The sequence below is a fragment of the Rhipicephalus microplus genome, chromosome 5, assembly GCF_043290135.1.
Source record: "Rhipicephalus microplus isolate Deutch F79 chromosome 5, USDA_Rmic, whole genome shotgun sequence".
NCBI classification, from domain to species: domain Eukaryota; kingdom Metazoa; phylum Arthropoda; class Arachnida; order Ixodida; family Ixodidae; genus Rhipicephalus; species Rhipicephalus microplus.
Window position 1 is genome coordinate 221,171,449 of NC_134704.1, and position 18,075 is coordinate 221,189,523.

Sequence of the window (18,075 nt, forward strand, 5' to 3'; positions counted from 1 at the left end):
TGGGAGCAGGCTAAAGTGTCTTTTGTAGCAGACTTGGAGTATTCAAAAAGACATTTTGGAGCAGGCTTGCAGCAGCCAGGAAGGCCTTTTTGAGCAAGTTAGGAGCAGTCAGAGAGAATGTTCATTGAAGATGTAACCCCGTTCCTCTTGTGCAACATTTTGATGATGTGTGGTATTTTATGGCGCAAAGGCCATTTGATGGCCAAAGAGCACCATTTCAGTAGACTAAAGATGTGAACAATGACATGGTGCGTGGCTGTATAGGGGCCTTAAAATTCTTCGCGCTAATTCGGGTAAAAACATAGAAGTATTTAAAATCATGACAGTGACATTAGGTATGTCCAGTGAAAGTGGATTGCGAAAGGTCATGATCATAAAACCATGGCGGGGATGTAGTGTCACCACAGCCGCAATCTTGGTACAGACGTCATGCTATGGATCAGCCCGAAATATGCAGTGAAAACTATGTAAATCATTTAAAACCTAAACAGTGATTGAGGTTTAAAAATCCGATCCCTATTGATGAGCATCCTAGGGTCTAGTGGGAGCTTTTGTCGGTAGGGAAGTAAAAAGTACTTTTTTCTCAGAGCATCTAACTCACATCGCAATGTACGAGGATGTGGAGAACCGTAAGTGGTAAGCGGTCACATCTCTCACACGATGGCATATCACTCCCAGACAAAAGATGTTAATGTGTTGAGTGAGTGTGTCCTTTTTCTAGCCTTGTAAGTGTGACTTGTGTGTAGTGGGATCTGAATACTGTTGGCCAATTTTCAAGTCTGTCCGCCAATTTTCAAGTCTCGGTTTGATAACATGCAATTTGTTATCCATTTGCCCATCCTACAGGACCTCAATAAACAATTGTATCGAGCCAGTTGGTAAGGATCCATCTCGTTTAAGCGCTTGTGTTGTGTGTTCTTTGTAATAGTGGCTGCGCTTCCTAGCAAGATGGACCACAGGACCTGCCAGTACGCCCTGAGCTCCCGTCGTAGGAAGGGTCTCATGTCAGCTGCAGGGACGGCCAGAGATGAATTGGCAGGTGCGTGGTCGTGCGCAGACCCAGCCAGCTGGCCTGCCACTACGTTTCCAGCAATCTCGCGGTGCCCTGGCACCCAGCACACCACAACCTGTCGTTGCAACGCCGGCGGTTGCCAAAATAGACACAGAACAGCACGTGCATGCGTCTTCTCTCTCTCTTTGTTCCCTCTCCGCCCAATTTCCCTCTTTCATAATATATGTTTCAAGCGGTCAATAAACGCTGTCTTCTGCCTGGTGACACCGACTAGTTCATGTCTGCGGTGGCGTCTCTGCCGCCAACGTAACAGTGGCGACGAGTTTATGCGACCCACCGAAAACGCTTATGCCGACGCTAGCCCGGCGTCGCTGGCCCTTCAGCGCTGATTATACGACAGGAGCTCTGCAACGCTGACTCAGTGCGGAACCCAGTGACGGCCATGGCACACAGGCTCCCGGAGTTCGACCAGGAAACAAATAAGTGGAATGCTTATCTTGTAAAAGTTGAAGCATATTTTGAAGCCAATTATATTTATAAACCATATTGTACATGTTGACCCTTCAGCCCAATACGTAATTTACGCAGACGACACAAGCTTATTTTTTTTAGGTACGAATGTCAGTCATCTCGTAAACACTGCTAATTCAACGTTACAAAAGATATACAGCTGGACCCTTAAAAATTCTTTACTTATAAATTGTCTCAAAACAAAGGCTGTTCTTTTTCATGCCAAATCTCCCCTCAATGAAACCACTGAATCCTACAATCTCATGTTAAATAGCAGCATAATCGAATTCTCTTCCACCGCAAAGTCTTTGGGCATTGTTTTCCATGAACACATGAAATGGGATTATCACACGGAATTTTTATACAATAAGCTATGCGAAGTCTTGCGTGTCTTGAGAAAATGTCAGGGTTTATTGCCAGTTCCTCAAAAACTTCTGATATTTAATGCGCTCTTTACATCACATCTGAGTTACTGCAACTTAATTTGGTGTAATGAAACAAAGCAATCTATTAGTAATCTTGATATCTTACAAAAAAAGGCGCTACGGTGTGTTGCTAACCTCCCTTTTAATGCCCATACCTCATAATTATTTGCTAAATACTAAATAAACAAATTAAACCTGCTCTACGGATATTCTTTAGCAGTCTATTTTAGATATGATACCATAAAATGTCTCAGCTATATACGTAGTTTAGCTAACTTGCAATTAAATCCTTCAACGAGCCTAAACCGACAATCTGAATATTGGCATGTGCCGAGACCGAGCACAAATTATGGCTTTCAGACATTGAGTTATTGCTAGCCGAATATACTAAATAAATTAGGAATCAATTATGGAAATGTTCATATGCTCTCTAATAATTTTATTTTTAAATATGCTTTTTTATTAGTTTGTGTATAGTATTACTTTCTTTGATTACTTCTTTCTTTCGATGTATAACATGTGCGTTTTTGGTTAGTATAGTTTCTTTAAACTTTTTTTTCTGATGCAAAGCATATGCATTGCTGGTTTAAACTGTCCTGTGTTTAATTTGATTTTGCCATTTTTGTTGCCACAGTTGCCATGGGGATATGGGCTTTGTCAAGCTGTTCTATACAGCTTTTTTTCCTCTGTCCCAGCCACTTACTGTACAAATGTACGTGGTAAATAAACTAAACTCAAACTCAGCTCAAGTTACCGATAAAGTTGTTACCGATAAAGCTAGGAAGAAAGCATTGTTGGTCGCTGCGTTGGGGTCAAAGACGGTAGAAGTCAGAGTGGCGCCGCATCTGCCAAACGCTCTCAGCTACAGGGAAGTGGTAGAAACGCTGAATGACTTATGCCCCAACGTCTAATGAGATCTCGGAGAGCTTCAAGTTTTTTCACCGTAAGCAAGAGGAAGGGAAGTCCGTGAAAGCGTTCTTTGTTTGAATTAGAAAGATTGCTCACAACTGCAATTTTTCGTTCATGTTAGACCGAATGCTGAGAGACGGAATCATATGTGGTGTTCACTCGAAAAGTTTGAAAAAACAGTTGCTAGCGAAAAGCGACTTGACTCTTGAAGAAGCAGAAGCCCTTTCTTTGACTGCTGAAAGTGCAGATAAGCACACAGACATTGTGACGGTTTTGAACATTAGCCAACGCCGCTCATCTGATACCATAACGAAGGAGCAAAGAAACGCGCTGCAGCAACGCAAATGCTGTGGCAAGTACGGTCACAAAGCTGCTACATGTTTTCAAAAGAGCCGTCGATGCTACAGTTATGGTAGGCAAGGACACCTGGCTCACATGTGTACAAGGACAGGTGGCACCGGAAAAACGCTAGCTCTAACTGCAGGAAATAGAGACCAAAGGGATGACAGTAACTCTAGCGCATTGGAAATCTGGTCCGTGACTGGTACTGAGCCCCTGGTTCCGCCCATAAGGCAGTTTATCACATGGAATGATGTTATCATAAAGATGAACGTGGACACGGGTTCTCCTGTCTGCATAGTTCCTAAAGGAACGTATGAGACACATAGCACCCATTGGCCCCAGCTGCAGAATACTTATTTAAAGCTTTCTTGTTACCTGGGCAAACTACCTGTGTTAGGGCACGTTGGCAATAAAGGCAAATTATATGTCGGCGGAGGTCGATTGTAACCTTACTGTGTTAGATTGTGAAGGTCGCAGACTGTGTGGACGAGACTTATTGGAGAAGCTTGCAGCTGAAGGAACACCGGGTCTGCACGTCACTACGCCACCCAGCGTGGCAAGCCAACAGAAGGCAGCAGGAACTGGTGCCATAATGGCCGAATATGTAAATGTATTCACGGAAGGTCTTGGGTTAGTCAAGGGCCCACCAGCTAAACTCGACATCAAGAACACGGCAGTTCCAAAATTTTGCAAGGCTAGAAAGGTTCCTTTGCGCTGCTAGATAAGGTATCTGCTGAGATAGATAGACTAGCAGAATCTGGCATAATATCTCCGGTACCATTTGTAGATTGGGCAACACCAATAGTACCAGACTTGAAGAGCAACGGCGCTGGGCGCATTTGTGGAGATTTTAGGGTAACATTAAACCCTGTGTAAGTCATTGATGACATCTTTGCGAATTTGCGAGGCGAAGAAAAATTCAGTATCTTGGTTCTGCGAGACGCTTACAGCCAGATTGCACTGTACGAGGACTCGCGAAAGCTGGCAGTCATAAACACACACAAAGGGTTGTTTTGCTACAACCAGTTGCCCTTCGGAATCGCTTCAGCAGCGGCAATATTCCAGAAAATGATCGAGTCCATACTACAAAGAATGCCCGGGTTGCAAGCGTACTTGGACGATGTTTTGATTGCGGAAACTGCAGACAAGCCCTACATAAAGCTTCGACAGGTTTTGGAACGATTCAGAAAACACAGCATTAAACTTCGCGCCGACAGGTGTTGGATAAACGAGGCCTCTGTAGTTTATCTAGGTCACCAAATCGATGCCGCAGGGTAGCACTCAACAGAAAAGAATGCGGGGGCCGTCAGACATGCTCCCGCCCGTCGGAATGTTACAGATTTGCGTTCATTTTCGGGCATGCTAACTTTTTACAACAAATTTTTACCGAACCTGTCGACCCTATTAAACTGTACCGACTTTTGGAAAAAACAACCCGATGGTCATAGGGCGGCACAGAAAAAGATGCTTTTGAAAAAGCTAAAGAAGCATTGTGTGCCGCTCCGGTACTGACTCATTTTGACCCGTCAAAACAGCTGTTCTTAGAATGTGATGCTTCACCGTATGGTGTAGGAGCTGCTATTTTTCACCGAATGAATGGGCAGTATAGACTGATCGGGTTTAGGTCAAGAACATTGACGTCGGCCGAGAAGAATGATTCTCAGATTGAACGAGAGGCACTGGCTTTGGTCTATGGTGTCACATGGTTTCGCGACTGTCTACTTGGAAGAGCGTTTACTCTGCTGACCGATCATCAACCTTTGCTGGGTCTCTTGAGGGCGGACAAGCCAACGCCTACCATGGCCGCAGCTCGAATACAGAGATGGGCTATCACGCTAGGCACCTATAGGTACCGTTTGCAGCATAAGCCTGGGAGACTTTTGTACAACGCCGACGCACTAAGCCGTTTACCTATAACCTCACAGAATGCATCAGAACTGGAGGACACCACGCCAGTCGTTCTATCCCTACATCAGCAGGACATTGCTGCTATGCCAACGAAAGAATTGCAAGCATTAACAATGACAGACGACGTCCTTTCTCAAGTATGCAAATACACCCGCAGTGGTTGGCCATGGAGTGTGAAAGGAGATGACGAACTCTCACAATATTAGAAGAAGCAGTAAGAGCTGTCGGTAGAAAACGATCTGCTGCACTGGGGTCATCGCGTGTTGATACCTACGGCCGCCCGCAAGAAGTTTCTCATGCTACTGCATGACTCCCATCAGAGAGCATCTTCAATGAAGGCCAGAGCAAGATCGATATTTTGGTGACCTGGGTTGGACCAAGACATACAACGCGTAGCCGCCAACTGTAACAACTGTGTTCAAGCACTGCCTATGCCACCTGCACAAACTCCTGTAAGCTGGCCAGAGACGGGCGAAAGGTGGTCGCGGCTTCATATTGACTATACGGGACCACTGAGTGGCAAGATGGCGTTGATTGTGGTTGAATCATACAGTAAATAGATCGAGGCTGTGCCAGTAGCACATGCCAATTCTCACAGTACCATCGAGGCCCTGAGAACAATGTTTGCCCAGTTTGGGATACCACGTACAATGGTGTCGGATAATGGAATACCTTTCACAGGTTCGAAATTTCGTCAATTCATGAAGCGCAATAGCATTGTTCACATTAAAACATCCCCACATCATCCATAGAGCAATGGGCTGGCTGAGCGTGCTGTGCGAACTGTGAAGGATGCATTAAAGAAGATTGGAAACGCCGAGTTGATGACCTCCCTGGCCCGATTGCTTTGCAACTATAGAAATACCCCTCAACGATCCGGCCTTTCACCTTCAAAAAGACTTTTGGGCTTCCGGTTGCGCACAAGGCTGATGTTTTCTGGCAAAGAACCATCGCAGCGTCTTGGCCAAGCCGATGGAAGACACTGATTAGAATTTCGCACCAGAGCAATTTGTATATGTGCGAAAATACGGAACGGGCGACAAATGGACGCCGGGAAGGGTCAAGGCCACGACCAGTGCTCGACTTTTGGAAGTGGAGACTAAGGCAGGGATTGTCCGACGCCATATGAACCAAGTACGAAAGTGCGATAAGGAATTATTCTTGGAGAGCAACAACACTCGGGAATCGGCGCTACCCGACAACGAAGCGATGACCGAAGACGCTAAAAACGCGTCTACAGTATCACAACCAATACGACAGTTCACGAGAAGGAAAAAACCAGTGGATCGTTATGGTTACTTAGGTAAAAGAAGTGTTGCAACGACGGCGGTTGCTCAAGTGGACGCAGAACAGCACGTGCATGCGTCTTCTCTCTCTCTTTTTTCCCTCTCTGCCCCTTTCCCCTCTTTGATGATATAAGTTTCAAGCGGTCAATAAACGCTGTTTTCTGCCTGGTGACACAAACTAGTTCATGTTTGTGGTGGCATCTCTGCCACCAATGTAACACTGTCGTTTAAGGGGATAGATTGTGCATGAAAGAGGGTAAAGTGATATCAGGACAAGATGTTTATGTTTTTTTAGCGTTTTAAAAGCTGTTACGACACTCAGCGAATCTGCGTATACAACCGAACGTTGCAGTTGTAATACCTCGATATGCTTGATGGCCACAAATATCGCATGGGCTTCTGCAGTGAAGATGCTTGTTTGCCGGTGCAGAATACCAGATCTTGAAAAGGATGGGCCAACAGCTGCATAGGACACACCAGTACGAGACTTTGACACATCTGCAAAGAATTCTGGGCAAATGTATTTATGTTGAAGTTCGAGGAAGTGTGTGCGAATGTGTGCAGTAGGTGCATGTTTAGTAACCTCCATGAAAGATACGTTGCAGTCAATAATCTGCCACTGGCATGGCGGTGGATATGCTGCGGGAGCCATCAACCGGTGCTCTAGAAGTGGCACGCCAGTTTCCTCAGACAAGCTCCTCAAATGAAGTGAGTAGGGCTGTGTCAGTGAAGGACAGTTGTCGAACAAGGCAGCATTGGACACATCATTAATTATGGCGTGAGCGGTATGTTCCTCATCAGCGTTAACCTTGAGATAGTACGTAAAAGACAGGCAACATCTCTGCAGATGGAGCGACTATTCATTTAAGGGGGGATGTGCCTTTGACAATGAACTTTCTTAATTCTGGTCGAATGATAATGAAAATTGACAGACACATCAAGAATGACCTCAACCTGCATCCATAATAATTGCGAGGCGATAGCACAAATACTTAATGAGAGACAAGTTATTTTTCAATTGAACCTTGTGGAGGGGCTGGAGGATTTATAAAATGACAAAAATAGTTGGTAGTTACGGTATGCACAGCCATATGTATGTTGAAGGGGGCTGCGTTCTCAAAATAATTTTTTTGCAACACTAAAGCCTGTAGTTAATGTTTTCTCTAGCGACACTGAAATGAGCACATTTGCACTACAAACAAGAAACACTATAAAAAATTCTTTAAAGAGTAAAATGAAAAACTAAGATCACAGTCCCCTGAAGCACAGTTCATGGAGCGTTACAGAATCAACGGAATCAAAATCTGTACAGTGGTTGCCGAGTTATCTGCTCCACGAGCTGAGCATACTGCCAAAAAAACAGTATTGATATGATGATATGATATGATAAATGATTTATGATGAATGTTTGATATATGTGCGTGTATCTTTCAATAAAGTTTAGATGCGAGTTCAGCGTGGTGTCGTCTCTTCCTCTGTCCTTGTCTTTATTTTTGCGCTGTTTATACTTCCCAAGTATGAACGACCAACTAGCCCAACACTTTAGCTATTATTGCTATTATTAGCATTGAGAAAACTGCCTTTAAAGTTTCAACTTCTTTTTACATCTCAAAACACCTAAAGATTGTGATCTTAGGTTTGTCTTGTGATATTTGATTTCTCAGGTATCTGGCCTCTGACCAGTGTGCCTTGGTTGCCCTCCCCCCCCCCCCCCCCCATAACCTCCTTTTCATGTTTTACAAAGGGCAAGTATGGATTTCGAACCAAGTTCTTTGTATGAAGGAGTGGTGTGATAGGCATGACAAAAAAGGTTGTAATTGATTAAGAACATATACTGAAATGATCACACATATTTCTTCTGCTGAAGTTGTAATTAGTGTAATAAAGTACTTGATTACAAATAATCACTAAACATTTCTTTATTTCAAGAGAAGTTTTTTGCATCAGAAAAATGGGTCACACCATGACAGCCTATGCCTTCGTTCCAGATATCATGATAGCCTACGCCTCCTTTCCAGATAACAAAGTTATGGGCAGAAGACTTGTGGCCCAGGAATTTTCAGCAGTATATTTAATGACGCGAAACGGGCATATAAAAATTCGTGCCCCTGATTTATACATGCTCTTTTGACACTCAAGCCGTGAAACACATAATCATACAGCCGGTCACGGAAACACTAATCTACGAGGCTTTCATTTCCTCAGAACATTCATAGATGTTCGTGGCGATACCAAGCACGGCTCCAAGCACGTCTAAATCGCATCACAAAAGCTTATTGACAGCACTCCATATGACCGTGGAGTGCGCGGCCGCTTGGACAGTGCAGCAGGTGCGTAATGCACTTGTTGGCGGCGTTCCGTGACGATGCGCAAAATGTGTAATTACGATGACAAAAAATCGGCGCACACTAGGCTTGGCATCACATTTTCGAGTGACGACGCGTGAAACTGCTAGCCGCTGTTCCGAGCAATCCTTGGCAGTGAAAGGGGGGGGGGGGGGGCGACAGGCTTGACTGTGTGGTTCGCTGCCAATGTGTAAAATGCTTGTACGTGTTTCAGAAGAGCTAGCAAGTGATGTGCTTCATTTCTTGCGAAGAAGCACGTCGCCAAGAGTAAGCTAGCACGTTGTTCCTGCCCGCAGTCTCGCTGTCAGCGGAGTTAGGGCTAAAGACGACTCCGATGACGCGCCGCGCTCGTAACACCGCGCGCCCTCTCGAAGTAATCTGATCGTGCATCTGGTGGGGCCGGTCGTAGTAAACTGATCGTGCCCCCGCTTACAGCTTTGTTGCTTGCGAAGAAGCACGTCATCACGAGTGTGCTAGCGTGTCGTTCCTGCCCGCCGTCTTGCTGTCGGTGGACCTAAAGACGACTCCGATGACGCGCCGCACTCGTAGACCGCGTGCCCGCGCACCTGATTGCGCATTCACTTACGGCTCCTAATAAATGCGTAATAATATCCTAAGTGATCATTGAGTCGTGAAAACGGAGCTGAATACCGCGGTAGTGCACCTACAGCTACGCGCCGACAGTTCGACGAAAGTCGTGCCCCCATCGACGACGACCAGGCTGGCAGGCGGGAAGGCTCTTCTACCTTCCGGACGCGCTCACCATCCCCGGCTCGCTTTGGTTCACCAAGCCGCCGTAGTTTTGCTGACGCCGTCAGAGGTCGGTCTCCCAGCCCCCGCAGGGAAACTGAAAGAAGCGACCTCTGGGGGGAAGATTGCAAGCCGTCGAATTGCCGAAAATCCCCCACTGCTGCTGACACACGTGGCAGACGATGATGAAGACTCCGCCGAGAAAACTGTGGCTGCCGACCTCGCTGTGACGATTGACGGCGTTGAAGTGACGGCCTTAGTCGATACGGGTGCAGACTTCTCCATAATGAGTGAACGATTGGCAGACGAACTCAAGAAAGTCAGGATGGAATGGATGGGCCCTTATATTCGAAACGCTGGAGGCCAGGTAATGACTCCCACGGGAAGATGTACAGCAAGACTCACGATTGAGAATGTGGCTTTTGTAGCCACATTTCTGATCCTACCGGAGTGCTGCAAACCTATGATACTCGGAATGGACTTCGTAAGAGAGTACGGTGCTGTGGTCAACATACGCGATGGTGTGATCACATTCGCCGCTGACAAGTCTGTGACCAATGATCCAGACCAAGAACCCAGGGTGTTATGTGTGGCCAACGATGACGTCTGCGTGCTACCACTGTCATGTAGTCTTGTTTTCGTGTGTTGCGCCGTGCACTGTAATGAAGACGCCATAGCCGAACGCATTACTGCCCTTCTTTTTCACCAAGGCATCGCCATCGCTCACGGCATTGTCAGCTTAGTGGATGGGCGCGCAGAGGTGCTTCTGACCAACTTCACGAATGAGCGCCGGCACATCGGTAAAGGCACGGCTGTGGCGTACCTCGAAGAGCTCCACTACTCTTACAACTGTCTTCTAATGCAAGGGGAAGCCACAGCTCAATTACCTGCACATACACAACCAGTTGATATCGGTCCAAGTCTAACACCGACTGAAAGATGCCATCTTATGGAGCTGCTCGACCAGTTCAAGGACTGCTTCTCATCGACATCACAAGTGGGTCGAACGCCTCTGACTAAGTATCGCATCATTACGGAAGACACAGCAAGACCGATCTGACAGAAACAGAACCCATATCGCGTCGCTCAGAAAGATCGTGAGGTAATCCAGCAGCAAGTCAAGAAGATGCTAGAGGATGATGTAATCCAACCATCAAAGAGTCCTAGGGCATCGCCAGTGGTACTCGTGAAAAAGAAAGATGGCAGCTTGTGTTTCTGCATCGATTATCATAAGCTGAACCATGTAACAAAAAGACGTTTATCCATTACCACGGATCGATGACTCTTTGGACAGGCTACGGCATGCGTGCTACTTCTCGTCAATGGACCTTAAAAGTGGATACTGGCAAATAGAAGTAGATGAGCGCGACCAAGAAAAGGCCGCCTTCACGACGCCAGACGGGCTTTATGAATTCACTCCCTTTCGGTCTATGCTCAGCCCCAGCCACGTTTCAGAGACTAATGGATACCATTCTGTCCGGCCTGAAATGGAAAACATGCCATGTGTACCTCGACGACGTGATCGTTTTTTCAGCCACGTTTGAAGAGCATCTAAAGCGGCTACTGTCAGTCCTTCAAGCCGCTGGACTCACACTCAAACTGGAAAAATGCCACTTCGGCTTCGAAGAACTCCAGTTCCTGGGACACGTGATCAGTCGCGAAGGTGTGAAGCCTGACCCAGATAAAACAGCAGCCGTCGCAAAGTTCGCAAGGCCTGTTGATAAGAAAGCGGTCAGGCGTTTTCTGGGTCTCTGCGCCTACTACCGGCGATTTATAACAGGCTTTGCACACATCGCCTCTCCACCCGCCCGCCTTACAAGGGAAGACATTGCATTTGTATGGGGTGAAGAGCAAAAAGCTTCGTTCAACGAGCTGCGACAGCTTCTACAAACTCCACCTGTCCTCGCTCACTTCGACGAGAATGCACCAACAGCCATCCATACAGACGCCAGCAGTGTGGGCCTAGGTGCTGTTCTTGTCCGATGCCAAGATGGTGTGGAGAGAGTGGTTGCCTACGCTAGCAGAACGTTGACACGCGCCGAGTCCCACTACTTAACAACGGAGAAGGAGTGTCTGGCCGTCGTTTGGGCAGTTGCGAAGTTCCGCCCGTACTTATATGGCCGCACTTTCCTAGTCGTAAGCGACCATCACTCTCTTTGTTGGTTGACCAACATAAAAGACCCATCTGGACGTTTAGCACGATGGAGCTTACGGCTCCAAGAGTACGACATGGCCGTAGTTTACAAGTCCGGAAGGCAACACTTAGACGCCGACTGTTTGTCAAGGTCACCGATTGAATCACCGGCTATAGAGAATGATGATTTCCCAGGTTTTTTAGGAGTTGTTGATGCAGCTATCATTTCTTGGCAACAACAAGATGATCGGGAGCTCAATTCGCTTATAGAATTCTTGAACGAACGAGCCGCCAATGCACCAAAAGTGTTTTCGCAGAACTTATCGTCATTCTGTTTACGGGACGGAATTCTGTACAAAAAGGGACGGAATTCTGTACAAAAAGAACTTTTCATCAAGAGGTAGAAGCTACCTGCTGATAGTTCCTGAAGCTCTCCGCAGCGAAATTTTACAAGCCTGCTATGATGAAGCTGCTGCGGGCCACCTCTGTTTCACAAGAACACTGACACGCATCAAAGAAAAATATTACTGACCAACAATCGCAGCAGAGGTTAAACATTACGTCCGAACATGCATTGACTGTCAGCGGTACAAGGTACCACCTGTCAAACCCGCTGGGCGATTACATCCTGTGCCCGTGCCAGAAACCCCGTTTTCTCAAATCAAAATGGATCTGCTGGGCCCATTCCCAACATCGGAGAGCGGCAACAAATGGGTTATAGTGGCGACGGACTACCTCACCCGATACGCGGAGACCAAGGCAATCGCGAGTGGCACTGCAGCTGAAGCGGCCCAGTTCTTCATTGAGAATATTGTTCTGAGACATGGTGCTCCAGCTGTTGTCATAACAGACAAAGATACCGCGTTTACAGCCGAGCTTTTGCGCACTGTGCTTACGCTCAGTGGCACAGCGCATAAGAAGACGACAGCTTACCACCCACAAACGAATGGGCTTACAGAACGACTTAACAAGACAATCGCTGACATGCTTTGCATGTACGTCGACGTCGAACACAAGAATTGGGACCGAATATTGCCGTACATCACATTGGCGTATAAAACGGCGCGCCAGGAAACAACAAAAATGACGCTGTTCGCACTAATTCATGGCAGAGAAGTTACGACAATGCTTGACGCCATGCTGCCTTACGATCGCAATGATTCAGAGACAGACGCCGCAGACTTCACTGAGCATGCCGAGGAAGCAAGGCAGCTTGCCCGCGTCAGAATAATGAACCAGCAGCAACTTGACGCCCAACGGTACAACCTTCGTCATCGATTCGTCATATATCAACCAGAAGATCGAGTCTGGGTTTGGTTTCCTGTACGACGACGAGGCCTCTCAGAGAAACTCCTACGCCGATACTTCGGACCCTACAAGGTTTTGCGCCGTCTTAGCGACGTGATGTACGAAGTCGTGCCCGACGCCTTCTTCTGTTCGAAACGTCCCCAGCATCTGCCTGAGACAGTACACGTGGTCGGCATGAAACTTTACCACTCTCAGTGATGCAAACACTCGCTGGCCGCATCTCTACCTGTTGAGCATCAGGACCACGCTCACTGTAGCGGGAGGGTAATGCCGCGTGCATAGCTGCATTTAGCGGCGAGATAGCGACGACAACGAAGAACGCGGATTTGCTCGAGATGCGCAGCGCAGCAGAGTGAAGAAGACGACAATCTTAGCGGCCTTCTCTGAGAGCATCTCTACAAGTCCCACTGTCCGTGTTTTTAAATTAACCCCTTGTAATTTATAACCGCGACAATATACATATATTCGTTCATTGCGAATACTTCGGAAAATGTCAAGAATTTAAATTCGAATCGAAGCGAATTGGAATACTCAACTATTCGTTAGAGTATTCAAAGCATTCGAATATTCGCACAAGCCTAGTTACAGGACTTCAAACCGTCCTGCACGTCATCAACATATGTACAGTAAAACATATTTTGAGAGAAAACAAGGCGCAAGGAGTTCATTTTGACTATAAAAATGTACAACTCAATACCCCTCCTTGCGGCACTCCTGTTTCTTGAACAAATGTACGGGATAACACAGTGCCCACTCAAACACGGAATATCCAATTGGACAGGTAGCTTTCAATTATTGCCAACATTCTGCCTTGCACACCTAGGTGTGACAGGTCTTGGAGTATGCCAAAGTGCCACGTAGTGTCATGGGCCTTCTCCATACCGAGAAACACCAACAGAAAAAATTGTTTATGAATCAAAGCATCATGAATTTGCACCTCAATACGAACAAGGTGATCAGTAGTGGACTTAGCCTCTCGAAACCCGCACTGGCATGGGTCAAGCAGGCTATTTGTTTCAAGAAAATGCATCAGTCGTTGCTTTACCATTTTTTCAAAAACCTTGCCAAAGCAACTCGTCAATGCTATGGGCCTGTAGCTTGGTGCTGAAGATGGGTCCTTGCCCTGTTTAAGAATCGGAATAATGACTGCTTCTTCCTAGATGGAAGAAATTTCACGGGAAAACCAAATGGCATTATACAAAGAAAGGAGAGCTTTCTGTGTTTCGGGAGGCAGACGTTTGAGCATTTTGTATAATATACGGTCGGAGCCTGGGGGGGTTGTTACAGCAGTTTAACGATGCTTGTAACTAAGCTAAGACGAAAGGTTCATTGTATGCCTCTTTGTGGATTTGCATTCTATTTTCTGCTTTTATATTCTTGCTTTGTATCGCTGGAACGCTGGACTGTAATGGGATGAGCAGGAGACCTGTTCGAAGAGTGCATTGAGATAGTTCGTTTGGTCTTCCAAACCGTTGCCTTGTGTGTTTACTAGAGGAACAGGATGTGGTTCTCGTCCTACTACTCTACCGACCATGCTCCAGACTCTTGCTTCATGTGTATATGAGTTGATTCCAGATAAAAACCTCTGCCAGCTCTCCCTCCTGACCTGTCGACGCGTTCTCCTGGCTTGGGAGTTGACGTTTTTAAAATTGACAAGATTTTCAGCGGTCAATGAGTCTCGAAGCAGCCTCCATGCTTTGTTTTGTTGTTTGCGAGCATTGCGGCACTCACTGTTGCACCACGGGACTTGTCGTTTTCCGCCCAGTCCAGATGTTTGCAGAATGCACTTAGCTGCCGTTTCAATATGAAAAGCAATAAAGTATTGTACAGCTGCATCTATGCTAGAACCACGTGTGTCAGTTTAACTTAAGCTAGCAGTCTTGTAAAACAGGTCCCAATCAGCTTTTTCTATGAGCCATTTGGGAACCTGTGGAAGGCATTCATTTTGTACGGCTGTGCTCAGAACTACAGGATAGTGGTCGATTCCAAAAGGATTATTGATGACTTTCCAGTACACTAAGGGAAGGAGCAATGAAGATACAATGCTTAGGTCGATTGAAGAGTAAGTATTGTTAGCGAGGCTATAATATGTTGCCTCTTTCCTATTGAGGAGACATGCCCCAGAGGAGAAAAAGAACTGTTCACTCAGACTACGCGCATTGCAGTGCGAGTCACTTCACAGACTGCTATGTGCGTTAAAATCTCCAAGGAGAAGACACGGTTCTGGAAGTTTATCAATTAATGCCTGGAATTCTCATTTACTAAGTTTGTGTGAGGATGTACATAAATAAAGCAAATTGTGACCAGTTTGTTCAAGAGAACGGCTCGGACGGCTACTGCCTCAAGACCCGTCTGAAGTGGTAAATGTGTATAAGCAGTTCCTAGATTCACAACAATTGCAACACCACTGGATGACGCGGCTGCATCGTTACGATCCTTTTGAAACGTAACGTATTGGCGTGGAAAGTTTGTGTGTTTCGGTTTTAAGTGTGTCTCTTGTACACAGCACTTTTGGTGTATGTTTGTGAAAAAAGTTCTTGAATATCGACGAGGTTTTTCAGCAGTCCTCTAACGTTCCACTGTAATATTTGTGTCATTTTTAGGTTGTGTGGCACTGTGTGTACAAAAAGTGTTGCCTTAGATTACAGGGTCCTTAGAAGGCCCTGTAATGCGTAGTCTTTCTTTTTTAGCACGCTCCAAAGAGCTGCGCCTTTCCTTCGGCATCTCAGGTGCCGGAGGAGTGGGACTTGTATCCATCACCTCTTGTGAGGTGGCGGATGGTCAGAGAACTTTCGGACCTAACTGCGCTTGCAGTGGTCCGAGGCTCAGCAGACATGAGGGTCTGCCGGCCCTGTTTGTCAGGTGGCGGAGCAGTACAGACTGCTCCAGCCAAGGGTGCTGGTGACACGACTGCGGCCACACTCTGTGTGACATTCGTGTGTGCAGAAACATGTGGTGCGGCGCCCCAGCGTGCCACATCTGAAGGAGGGATAAGATGGCTTGTGTAGTGCGAAACATTGACGTGCTTCTTTAAATGACAGATTGAATTCGACCTTAAAATCTACTATTTGTTTCTCTTTTTTCCATGTGGGGGCATGATCGTGAGTAGGCAGCGTGATCTCCTTCACAGTTTGAACAATGAGTTGTTTCTGTAGTGCAGTCGTCGGATATGTGTTGAATGGATGCACACTTTGCGCAAGTGGCACGCCCTCTGCAACTCTGCGATCCATGACCGAAATGCTGACACTTGAAACATCGACGAGGATTGGGGATGTATGGTCTTACATGGAGCTTACAATAGCCGGTTTCGATTGATTCTAATAAGTCACTGGTTCCGAAGGTAATTATCTGATGTTTTGTAGGAATCTGTTTGTTGTTGCATCTTATTGTTATTCGTTGGACTTTGACCACGTTTCGGTCCTGCCAACCTTCGAGCAGTTCACTTTCAGAAAATTCAGTAAGATCATCATCGGAAATTACGCCACAGACAGTGTTTACTGACCTGTGTGGGCCCACCGAAACAGGGATTTCCCCAAGCACTACAAGTTTAGGCAGCTTCTCATGCTGAACTTTGTCACGAACCTCCAGAAGAAAATCGCTACTTCCCATTTCTGTCACTTTAAAACCTGGGCTTATTGCTTCTGTGAGAGTTTTCGACACAAGGAAAGGTGAAATCGCTCGGACTGCCTTCTTTTCGTTCTGGCTGCGGATAACATGGTACTTTGGGAATGTCGGCTTTGGTGTGTTAAGCAGGAAAGGGTCTTCAGTGCGCCACCTTTTCAGGGAGGGATTAGGAAGGGGGAGAAAGCTTTTGCCATAAAAATACTATAAATTTGACTCGTCGCCAGGGCCAGAGGGCAGTAGAAGCCAAAGGGTTCCTGGACTAAGGAGCCCTCCCACCTCAGGGTGACACCGGGCATTGCTTGGGGCACTGTTTCAAAATAAACATTTACTTCTCTCTCTCTCTTTCTCGGTGGCGATAGTGGCCACCCACCACTGAGCCCAACATGAGGACGCTACAAGGTTGAAAGCAAACACTTAGAGACGCCAGCCATACATCGCCACTATAACCTGTTATAATTACCCTAGGTTGGACAGCTACACCAGGTTAACCCTCGCCGCCAGGAAATTTGAAATTAAACGGAAGAGAGAAGATGACAGGACAGATAAAAAGTGAAAGATAGACGAAGATTAGGGGGAGAGAAGAAAAGGTGACTGCCAATTTCCCCTGGGTGGGTCAGCCAGGGGTGCCTTCAACGTGAAGCTGGGGCCAAAGGGGCGTGATGCCTCTGCCAGGTGGCCTTGAAGGTCCAATCACCCAGCGTCGGCTCAACCCCCAGAATCCCGATAAAGTGGAATGCTGGGCTAGTTGGTACAACATAGTGTGGAAATATATAAGCGCAAAAGGTAGAAGGAAAAGCACTTGACAGGAAAGACGCTCGCTTACAACTGAACTCTTATTAGAAAACATTCATTGCACGAGAACACAAACGCGCAGGCGCAACCAACTATCACGTCAAGCTGCCACCCCCCCCTTCCCCAAAAGAAAAGAAGGTATACATTTATCTACTTCAACAGCTCAAAAAAGACACCTTTTTTTCACTTATTACTACCCAAAGAACACTGATACACGTGCTTGCGTTCGCCCTAATCTGTTCTGCTTCCATTATTTCTCTGGTCAGTCTGTGTTTTGATTTGCCCAGAATTCTCGTGCTACCTAAACTGCGGATTGCACCCACAATCCTTGCAGTGCATTGACAAGTGCATGCCACCTGCGAGATCCTTCAAGGACGTCGCATGTCCTCAGAGTCGATCATTTAAACAACGACCCGTCTGGCCAATGTACAATTTTCCACAGCTCAAGGGGATTATGTACACAACCCCTGAAAGACACAGTACAAACAGCGTGGCATGTTTTTTCGCGCAACCGCTCTTGTTCACCTTTCTATGATTTTCTATCATGGAGCGCAGTTTCGCCAGTTTGCAGGGAGCCGTGAGAACGACGCGTACTCCAGAATCCCCTTTTCCCCGGACACTGCAAAGCCATGCATGGCTGGACGTGAGAAAGAGTCTAAACCCCCCCCCCCCCCATTATCTTGGGTCCGTGGTGTCGCTAAGCACCAAACGCCTGCTTGCGCAGACACCC

At 46.6% G+C, this 18,075-nt stretch overlaps 2 protein-coding genes across 7 annotated transcripts in view; one reads left to right on the top strand and one right to left on the bottom strand.

The window, feature by feature from the left end:
* The window catches only part of Mon1 (vacuolar fusion protein MON1 homolog), a 476,225-nt gene extending 474,949 nt beyond the window's left edge, over window positions 1-1,276 (top strand). Inside the window, exon 8 of the mRNA XM_075896523.1 lies at window positions 929-1,276. Within this exon, the coding sequence (XP_075752638.1) occupies window positions 929-979 (51 nt within the window). The 3' untranslated portion in view covers window positions 980-1,276. The remainder of the gene's footprint in view (window positions 1-928) is intronic.
* Window positions 1-18,075, bottom strand: part of LOC119173510 (glycerate kinase) — a 270,522-nt gene that overhangs the window by 178,106 nt on the left and 74,341 nt on the right. The gene's annotated exons all lie outside the window — the stretch shown is intronic.